This window comes from Palaemon carinicauda, chromosome 39, assembly GCF_036898095.1.
Source record: "Palaemon carinicauda isolate YSFRI2023 chromosome 39, ASM3689809v2, whole genome shotgun sequence".
Classification (NCBI taxonomy): domain Eukaryota; kingdom Metazoa; phylum Arthropoda; class Malacostraca; order Decapoda; family Palaemonidae; genus Palaemon; species Palaemon carinicauda.
Window position 1 is genome coordinate 13,285,521 of NC_090763.1, and position 11,550 is coordinate 13,297,070.

General features: G+C 34.1%; 1 protein-coding gene across 1 annotated transcript in view; it reads left to right on the forward strand.

Annotated features, from left to right (window-relative positions):
* The first annotated feature begins 336 nt into the window (after positions 1–336).
* Positions 337–11,550, forward strand: part of LOC137631261 (uncharacterized) — a 775,190-nt gene continuing 763,976 nt past the window's right edge. Inside the window, exon 1 of the mRNA XM_068363044.1 lies at positions 337–633. Within this exon, the coding sequence (XP_068219145.1) occupies positions 337–633 (297 nt within the window). The remainder of the gene's footprint in view (positions 634–11,550) is intronic.

Consider the following 11,550-nt stretch of genomic DNA (forward strand, 5'->3'; position numbering starts at 1 on the left):
TTTTGAAGATTTTTTAAATCTAATTCAAATAGCTCTGGGCAACATTTAAAAGTTACAATGTCCTAACATTAACTATATAGTAAAGACCAACTCTCTCTCTCTCTCTCTCTCTCTCTCTCTCTCTCTCTCTCTCTCATACGCCTTGCTATTTTTACAATACTGAGAATCAATTATTCGTTTCTTATCCTAAGCCATGTCTCTCTCTCTCTCTCTCTCTCTCTCTCTCCTCTCTCTCTCTCTCTCACATGAACATTACTATTTTTGCAATCCTGAGAACCAAGTTTCCATTTCTTCTTATCCTGAACCAAGTCAGCAATTTCTCTCAATCCCTCATCCATGAACATCACGAATATCGAAGTGAACAAAGGAGCTGATCCTCACAAGTGCATCCACGAACAAAGACGACGTGTTTTGCCTCTTTCATCTAGCGGAGATCCACATCCACTGCGGATGGTCATTTATCATCATCTCCGTTATCATCAACGTCATCACCATCCCTCGTCGGCTGTTTATCAGAGATCGAAGTCGAGCGGTAAACAATTCAATATCCCCCGCGAATCTTCTCTCTCGGGTTTGGCCATTGACAGAAAGAGCGGGGAATCCCCGCTGGTGGTTCCTTCCTTATGCTGTGTGGTGTGTGGAAGGTTAGGAGAGTTTAGTGGCTACATAGATTTCTCTCTCTCTCTCTCTCTCTCTCTCTCTCTCTCTCTCTGTATGCGATATATTAATTATTACAATGGCTACATCTCTCTCTCTCTCTCTCTCTCTCTCTCTCTCTCTCTGTATGAGATATATTAATTATTACAATGGCTACATTCTCTCTCTCTCTCTCTCTCTCTCTCTCTCTCTCTCTCTCTCTCTATCAAAAGCTAAACTGAGTACAGTACGAAAAACAATAAAGATACCTATGGTTATATCGTTTTAAGATAATTTTATCGTTTTAAGATAATTTTTTCCTTTTAAGATAATTTTTTCCTTTTAAGATAATTTTATCCTTTTAAGATAATATTATCCTCGCAGTACAAAGGAAGAATTATACAACGTATTAAGATGAATTTGTATGATTCTCCACTTCTTCCTTTGAATGTTTTTAGTTCGTCTATTGATAATTAAAATTGAAAGGTAGTTGTGATTTCAATTATCTTGATCCTTTCTCTTTATGATGGACTTTTTAAAACTAATTTAATTTTGATTGAAGTCTCAGAAATTGGAACTGTTTTCACCAGCGTTTAAATGGAATATTATAATAATAGGTTATGGAACAACTTAAAATAGGAAATAAATCAGTTAGGAATAAAGTATACAGTATATACATTATATATACATTTCGTTAACATTTGTTTTTAAACAAACAATGAAAACCAATTGAATCACTAAATATGCCGTAAAAAAGAGGATGTTTACAGAAGTAATATGAATATATATATATATATATATATATATATATATATGTAATCCAAGCCATATGTAACATCTTGCTTGATCTGGTAATATCTGGTTTAAAAAAAAAAAAAAAAAAAAAAGTCCACCCAAGATAGCAAAAACATGCGAGTATTCATACCGCTTATGAGAAACTAATGATAGATCCCGTAGCACAACTGAACCTAAATATTGTTAGGAAATAAGGAAAATTCGAAAACTGAAAAATTTACCCAAGTAAATTGAGCTAATAAACCTTCTTGGTTTAACTTCATATATTTCATCCTTTTATTATTCATGTTATGCTTCATACACTAATAAAAAGGTTCATCACACCAACTCCCACGAAGTCATTTTACTCTTCAGGTTCCATTTAAAGATTATAGGTTTAAAGGTCACTCATGAATAGCAGAGGTCAAGGGAAGTGACATTGTCCTAGATACTGACCTTGCATACTCATACGATGAGCGTTTAGGTCCCCTTTCCATCAAGCAAGGATCAGGGAGGACCAGGCAATACTGATGACCCAGAAGGTAAACCTTTATAAGCTCCTTGAAATTCACCCCCCCCCCCCCTTCCCTAGTTCATAAGGAGGGTAAGGTTGCAGACACTACAAGAAACTAATCGATCTTGAACTGGTCTCGAACCCCAGTCCAAGTTTTCTAGCTTCTGCTTTCTTGCCATATTGTGAGTCACCTCTACTGTGATCCTACATACGTCCGTTAAATTATGTCCCATAATATTAACGTTAATCAATATCCTTCATTTTTTCAACTGTGTGAACTTGCACTGTTCTATGTTTTAACGTTACTGTTTACATTTACCCTAAGTTTTTTAACCAAGATTCTTTCACGGGTTTATGTAATTTTATCTCCAATGTCGCCAACTAGTATTGCATATACAAAAATCAACCTTTTCATACTCCACTCAAGATTGCAACATCCTCAGATCTTTGTTTTCCTCGACTTTTATCCTTCTTCCTATTTCCTCATACTCTAAAACAACTTATTTACTCTTCTCATAATTTTTTTCTTATTCTATTTCTTATTTTTATTTATTAAATCTGAACATCCTTTACGTTCAGATCTCCCCTGGACAATTCTATCCTGTTCTCAATACTAGGTATGCAGTTAATTCTAATAGTCAGGCATTCTCCATCATGAGGCTCAATACTACACAGTATTCTAGAAGTTTTAGTCCAGCTGTGACCAAGTTGTGGAATGATCTTCCTAATCGGGTAGTTGAATCAGTAGAACTTGAAAAGTTCAAAGTTGGAGCAAATGATTTTATGTTGACCAGGCTGACATAGGTTTTTTTTATATATATAATATATATTAATTATCTGTTTTAATGTTCTTAATGTTTTTTTTAGATATTTTATTTTAGGTTTTTTATTACTTCTGATATCGTTTATTTATTTCCTTATTTCCTTTCCTCACTGGGCTATCTTTACCTGTTGGAGCCCTTGGGCTTATAGCATTTTGCTTTTCCAAATAGGGTCGTAGCTTCGCTAGTGATAATAATAGTAACAGTAAATAACCCCTTTTCCTCCCTTTGGTGCTCAACATCACCACCTTACTTCTCTTCCTCCCTCCTTCTCCTCCTTTTTTTCGCCCTCTAATTTCCCCCTCTTTCCAAGTCTATATTCTTCTTTTCCCCAACGTTTATATAGACGAAGTCACCCATAGGTCAGCATTTTCTCCTCTTTCCTGAGAGTCTCGTAACTGTGATTAAGTCGTTAGAATGCTCATCTTTCTCCATCGGATCGACGGTTTTTTTTATACTCTCTATTTTCGCCTTCCTTCTCTTTGTATTTTTTCTAAGTATTTCTCATCTTGTCTCTTGTTAAAATGGGCTTACAGGTTATGTCTTTATATCATTACGCCTGTTATAGCTTTTTTTTTTTTTTTTTGTTTTAAGATATAGGTTTTCTTTAAGTTTCTATCCATTTTCGCCTTCCTTCTCTTTGTATTTTTTAAGTTATCTTATTTCTCCTTTTCTCTCTTGTTAAAGAAGGCTTGCAGGTGGTGTGTTTGTATAATTACGCCCGTCATGGCTTTTTTATTTCAAGAAATGTGTTTTATTAAAGTTTCTCTCCATTTCTGCCTTCCTTCTCTTTTTATTTTTCAGTTATCGTATTTCTCTTTATCTCTCTTGTTAAAGAAAGCTTGCAGGTTTTGTGTTTATATCATTTCGTCCGTTATAGCTTTTATTTTTCTTTTTTTTTAAGAACTATGTTTTATTTTTAGGTTTCTCTCCATTTTCGCCATCCTTCTCTTTGTATTTTTCAAGTTATTGCATTTCCCTTTTTCTCTCTTGTTAATGAAGGATTACAGGTTAAGTCTTTACATCATTGCGCCCCTTTATAGCTTTTTTTTTTCTTTTTTAAAGAAGTGTGTGTTTCTTTAAGTTTCTCTCCCATTTTCGCCTTCCTTCTCTTTGTATTTTTTTTAAGTAATCGTATTTCTCTTTTTGTCTCTTGTTAAAGAAGGCTTACAGGTTATTTCTTTATATCATTACATCCTTTATAGCATTTTTTAAAGAAGTGTGTGTTTCTTTAAGTTTCTCTCCATTTTCGCCTTCCTTCTCTTTGTATTTTTTTTTAAGTAATCGTATTTCTCTTTTTGTCTCTTGTTAAAGAAGGCTTACAGGTTATTTCTTTATATCATTACATCCTTTATAGCATTTTTTAAGGAAATGTGTTTTCTTTTAAATTTCTCTCCATTTTCGCCTTCCTTCTCTTTGTATTTTTTAAGTTATCGTATTTCTCTTTTTCTCTTTTGTTAAAGAAGGCTTACAGGATAAGTCTTTATATCATTACATCCTTTATAGTTTTTTTAAAAGAAATCTCTCTCTCTCTCTCTCTCTCTCTCTCTCTCTCTCTCTCTCAATATCAAATACGTGGAATAGACTTCCAGTGGATGTAGTAAACAGTAACACAGTAAACGAATCCCAGAATAAGTTAGACAAGATCATAAGAACTTTCTCAATGCTTAAAGTGAATTGCTCTACCCAAGAGTAAATGGTCTCCGCGGATGGACTAGAAAGTCTTTGAGACATCCAAAAACCTTGTAACTCCTTGTAACTGATTTTATAGGTTTTGGAGAGGAATATTTGTCAGTTTATATTTGTATTTGAAACGGTATCTCTCTTTATTAGTTTTGGATTTGGTTATGATGAACGTCTGTACCCATTATTATTATTATTATTATTATTATTATTATTATTTTATAAGCTACAACCTTAGTTGGAAAAGCAAGATGTTATAAGCCCAGGGGCCCCAACAGGGAAAATAGCCCAGTGAGGAAAGGAAACAAGGAAAAATAAAATATTTTGCAGGATTGTTTTAAAAGCCTTATGTAATCATATACGTGCACGTATGTTTACATACAGCCAGATAGGAATAAGTTTAATGCTGATCTTGCCACTAAATTTACCCTCAATTGAAGTTTTTTAACTTAAAAAGAAATGACTAATAGGTATTAATATATTTTAGTTGTATAGTTATGTCTAGAATGATTTATTGATTTGTTGGAAATTCGTTTAGATCTTTCAACATGAAGTAGCTTAATATGATTCTTAAATTGAAACTTTTCAAATAAAATGAGACCGTCTTGACGGATTTGATTTTGAGTCAAGGGTGCAATTTGAATCCGAACAGACTTGAAGAAACTGAAAATCTTAATGAAAAGAGACCATACTGTATGGACAGAAAATGAAATGGGAAAACTATGCATTTTAGGAAAATTAATGTTTTTAGTTATCCTCACAAGGAAAAGTGGTTGACGATAGGCTTCCACTGGGACAATATGAGCAGCTGTCACATGTTCTTAATTAGCTGTGATTTTATTCTTACATAATGTGTCCAATTTTGTTCTGGTTTGTTCTACAGTTATGTGCTGTTCCTTATACAGAATGTTCCTCTGGTATCCAAGGGATGTAATTTGGTTAAATACCCATAGTTTTTTACTATGTTTAAAGGGAAAAACTGAAAGAATATCAACATGAATTTCCATAATTATTTTTCCGGGTCTCAAATGACATTAGCATGTTCCAGGTAATGTCTTTCTGAAAAATAGAAAAGTGATATGTCTTTTAAGTCTTATTGGAAGAAATTGGACGTGATTTTCTCTCAGGGACATTTATTTTTTCGATGTGATTGGCATTAATGTGAGATATCATCAGAGACAATTTTGTTTGGGAAGAATTACTCTTCCTCATTGGCATTACTGTAATAATTTCATATCAGTATAAGAATTTGCATTAGAAAAACGGTAAATGCCTGGCAACATTTATTCCAGGATTTTTAACCGTTTTGAAAAGGGATATATTGACGTAAAGGAGTGATATTACGGTCACTAACCCGTAAAAGATCATAACAATGTATGGTAAAGTTACGGTCGCCTGTATTTTACTGAAATACAGCCGAGAACAGTATATTTTTTAGAAGAATTTCTGATTAAAATTACTTATTTATTTTCTAACAGTGTAGATTATGCGACCGAAAGTGATGACTTCTAGATTTGAATGTGACCACTAGATGAGAGATTGAGAGAAACTTTAAAGTTTGGGAAACAAGAGTATGGATTCATAAAGGGGAGAGGGACTGTGGATGCCATCTTTATAGTAATGTAGCTGGAGGGAAAGAGGCTAGACGGATAAGATAAATTCTTCTGTGCTTTCGAGATTTAGAGGAGGCGTTTCTCTCTTCCTCAGGCTAAGAGGAGCGAAGAAATGAAAAGTCCCCTTTTTTTTTATGTCGGCTGCCCCTCAAAATTGGGGGAAGTGCCTTGGTAAATAGATAGGTTATTATTATTATTATTATTATTATTATTATCATCGTTAACATTATCATCATCATTATTATTATTATTATTATTATTATTATTATCATCTCAGTTGAACTTTCATCTGGTTTCCATCTCTGCAAAAAGTTCGCTCTTATAGGCCTAAAAACTCAGAAAAAAACCGCTTAAATATTTTACACAGGTAAGGCATGTAAGAACACGTGTCTTATTATAAGATGAGACACCACAAATATCAATAAAGATTTTTAAAGTATTGATATGATTAACACGATAAAAAAAAATATGTTTTACCAGAGAGGGTAACAATATTTATTGTGGTATCTGAATTTGATTTTAGTCTACTCTGGAAACCCTATGTATCATCTACCTACTTTGAGTTTTATTTTGGGAAATTTTCTTATTCACAAGACATTATGAAATAAAGTTTAGGAGAGTTGATATCTTTCAACCGTTGGGTGGATTATTAATATTTATTTTTCTTTCTATGGAAGTTCATAGAATTTGAGTCAAGGTTTTGAACTCCTAAAATAACTTTTACCTTTATTCTGCTTCTCTCTAATAACAATACAGACTCTCTCTCCCTCCCCCCCCCTCTCTCTCTCTCTCTCTCTCTCTCTCTCTCTCTCTCTCTCTCTCTCTCAAGATTTTGAACTACTAAGATCACACTTAACTTTATTCTCTTTATGGAAACAATACCCCCCCCCTCTCTCTCTCTCTCTCTCTCTCTCTCTCTCTCTCTCTCTCTCTCAAGATTTTGAACTACTAAGTCACACTTAACTTTATTCTCCTTATGAAAACAATACCCCCCCCTCTCTCTCTCTCTCTCTCTCTCTCTCTCTCTCTCTCTCGCTCTCTCTCTCAAGATTTTGAACTACTAAGATCACACTTAACTTTATTCTGCTTCTTTTCAAAACAAGACCTCTCTCTCTCTCTCTCTCTCTCTCTCTCTCTCTCTCTCTCTCTCTCTCTCTGTATACGTGTGTGAGAAGTGCATTATAAATAGCTCTCTACTCGAAAGCCTGCTAATATTGCATCTGTGCTAGCAGCAAATCTAATAACTTATCTCTTTTTCATGAGTATTTCCCTTTCCTGAACCAACAGTTTTCGTGTATTCAAAATGACGTGTGGGTATTTCCTCTTAAAGGGCTTATAACAAACTTGTTTTCTCGCTGCAATGTTGGCGTAACGGATTATTGTGAGACCGGCTTTCAATCCACTTTTACCTTTGCGCTTTTTTTTCAGACATATTTGGAGGTTTCACGAAACATCTTTGGGTAAAAGGTATTTGCGAAAATCTATGCCGGAAAATAACTCGAATGCAAAATCAAACTTCAGTCCCCTGAAATTGACTGTGTAAACATAACAGAAAGCGGGTCTCTTGAAATAAAAAAAAAGAAAAAAAAATATTAATCGGTTAAGACAATATTGCCTCTCATGGTCTGATGTCTTAATCTGCTTTATCAGATGTTTGTGTACCCGAGCCGTCAAATACGACGTCTAAATATGTAGATAGATATGCACACACACACACACACACACACACACACACACACACATACTCAACCATTCCCACCGAATCCTCATCTCTTAAATTCATCCCGCTGGTTCGGCAATCCACATCATTTTATCCTAATTCGCTTAATTCAATCAATTATTTTATTTTTCAAAATGTATTGCCTTTATATCCTATAGAATGCCGCAATTACTCCAGTTGTATTACCTCGCTTATATAACGTTACGAATCTTTGGGTTTTAATCGAACAGTTTCAACCTGGAATTCCAATCCCTTGCATTATCTATACCTGGTAAGTTGATCTTTGCTCGCTTTACCTATTAACTTCCACTAGTCAAAATTACCATTTTTATGATGTTGGAGACACGTTAAAATATTTTTTATCTTTTATAGTTTATATTTGGAAAAAATTATTTTAATGTTATTACTGTTCTTAAACTCTTTTAGTTTTCTCTTATTTCCTTTCCCCACTGGTCTATTTTCCCTTTTTAAAGGCCTTGAGCTTATAGCATCCTGGTTTTTCAACTAGGGGTGTAGCTTAGCAAGTAATAATAATAATAATAATAATAATAATAATAATAATAATAATAATAATAATAATAATAATAATAATAATGATAAAGATAAGTATTCTTCTTGCAGTATGTTTTGTAGATATGATATACTTATGAAATGGATGTTGTATGGATGAAAAAGAGAGAAATTTTATTAATTCAACCTTGAATACTTTATTGTTATTATTATTATTATTATTATTATTATTATTATTATTATTATTATTATTATTATTATTATTATTAAAATTATTATTATTATTACTACTACTATTACTTGCTAAGCTACAATCTTAGTTGGAAAAACCAGGATGCTACAAACCCCAGGCCTCCAAAAGGAAAATAGCCCAGTGAGGAAAGGAAATGAGGGAAAACAGTAATAACATTAAAATAAATCTTTCAACCTTGAATTGTTCAGTGAAAGAACAGCATCGTAGAAAGTTATATTGAATTTTGTCAATACCTGTCAATAGCGCTCTCCCAGTATTTGGTCCATGCAGCCATTGGGTCTTTGATCCAAAATACGCTTCTGATTGAACAAATTGTATAAAAATTACGAATTGATAAAATCATTTTTGTGAGCGATAGCGTCTTGAAGAACTCTTTCGAATGTGGGCGTAAAAGTGTAATTTTTTCTCTTTTCTTTCAAACTGTTTCATGATAGTTGACAGCACAAAATGATTCTTCTTCTTTGTCCACATCTTTTCCCACTTCCATGTGGGGTCGATGTTTCTGGTCAGCTTTCTTCATCTACCTCTGTCCCACACTTCATCACCTATCCCTTTGATCGAAGGTCATCCTTGATTGTAGACAGAAAATGATGATTATAGCATAGGAAAAGATGTCTGAACTGTATAAGGTATTCTTAATATATGACTAACGCTTCGTACAGCTGGCTTCATTAATTCCCGTACACTTCAGGCGAAGCTAAGGAGACGTCAGTGTACCGGAATTAATGAAGCCAACTGTACAAAGAAGCGAGAATGGTTGGAGAAAATAAAAGCCGACTGTTGACGTCCTTGATTTTAATTGTATATTGTTCAGATCTTACAACAAACGATGAAAACAAGTCATCGGAAATTTTACAGGATCACAAAACAGAAATAATCACTTGTTCTTAAATGTCCTACTCAGTAATTACAAAGGCAAGTCATTCTAAAGGAATACAATACAAATAATAATAATGCAGTATTTTAATAAACCTGGATTATCTGATCAAAATTATAATTAAAATGACATTAAAGAAAACGTGTAAACAGCAGAATTAAATGGCATGCTCAACTAAATAAACAGATAAAGGTTTAAATAAAGTTGATTCCAACGTAAGGAAACTCTTATAGACAAATATAGCGCCACGGAGAGCTGCACAAGAGAAATGACAGAAAATCTTTAAAAAATAAAAAAAAAAGATAACGGGAAATACGAAAAGGACGAAGGAAAAATAGACCCCGCTATTTGGAAGTCAAACATTTCTTTTCTTTTCAAAATTCCCAATCGAAACACGCCGAAGACTTGCAATATTTTCCTGTGATTTTCCTGTGATAACTCGCGAACCACCAAACTCCCAACGGGGTCCAGAAGTGATGACGTCTAAATGCAAGGAAAATATATTTCAGTTTTTATTATTTAATTTTGATTTATGTCTATCAAAAGTTGTTTCTTTTATTTTCATTTTTCTGTTCATGTTGTTGAACCCGATTGCCTATAGTGTTAATGTAGAGATCGTATTTTTAAATTCGATCGCTTGTTATCTTTATATAAAGATTGTGTTATTGAATTCGAGAGCCTATAGTGTTAGTATAGAGATCGTATTTTTAAATTCGAGCCCTTGCTGTCTTTATATAGAGATCGTGTTATTGAATTCGATTGCCTATAGTGTTAATGTAGAGATCGTATTTTTAAATTCGATCGCTTGTTGTCTTTATATAGAGATCGTGTTATTGAATTCGTGAGCCTATAGTGTTAGTATAGAGATCGTATTTTTAGATTCGAGCCCTTGCAGTCTTTATACAGAGATCGTATTATTGAATTCGAGAGCCTATGGTGTTAGTATAGAGATCGTATTACTAAATTTGAGCGCTTGCAGTATTTATATAAGGTCGTACTATTTCATTCGAGCCCCTATAATGTTAATATAGGGATCGATGTCATGTTTATAGTTTTCTCTAGTCAAGATTCTCTCTCTCTCTCTTTCTCTCTCTCTCTCTCTCTCTCTCTCTCTCTCTCTCTCTCTCTCTCTCTCTCTATAATCCATATACATCAAATACCCCATCTTCCAAATACTATTGTTTTTTTTTCAGCAGATCAAAACAAGAATTCTTCTTCTTTGTTTGCATCTTTTCCCACTTTTATGTGGGATCGATGTTTCTTGCCAGCGTTCTCCATCTACCTCTGTCCCGCACTTCATCACCGGTTATTATTATTATTATTATTATTAGATGCTAAGCTACAACGCTAGTTGGAAAAGCAGGATGCTATAAGCCCAGGGGCCACAACAGGGAAAATAGCCCAGTGAGCAAAGGCAATAAAGAAAAATAAAATATTTTAAGTATAGTAACAACATTAAAATAAATATTTCTTATAAAAACTATAAAAACTTTAACAAAACAAGAGGAAGAGAAACTAGATAGAAGTGTGCCCGAGTGTACCCTCAAGCAAGAGAACTCTAACCCAAGACAGTGGAAGACCATGGTACAGAGGTTATGGCACTACCCAAGACTAGAGAACAATGGTTTGATTTTGGAGTGTCCTTCTCCTAGAAGAATTATACTTCCTTATATTAGTTTCTAGTGTACCGTAAATATTTAGATAAACACACACGCGTCGATACACAGAGATTCAATTCTTCCCTTCCCTCCCCCCTCCCCCATTCCTAACTACATCCCGCTGATTCGGCAATATGTGAATGAGTGTGGTTTCCAAGTGTACCTCTTGTGGTACCCACTCTCACCTGGTTATGACTACACGCTCCCCCCCCCCCCTCTGACCGTGGCAGGAAAAGATATATATTTATTATATATTCACTTACTCTTCATTATATAGGAGAGATTCCGTAAGCATATGATGTAGAACTCTCCGATTGGCTTGTATTGGCTACCTGGTAATCTATAGTCAATTTTTTTAATGAGGCGCATTTGCACCGACTCACAGCGGTATCCTTTTAGCTCGGAAAAAGTTTCCTGCTCTCTGATTGGTCAGGATTATCTTGTCCAACCAATCAGCGATCAGGAAAAAGTTTCAGAGCTGAAAGGGCACC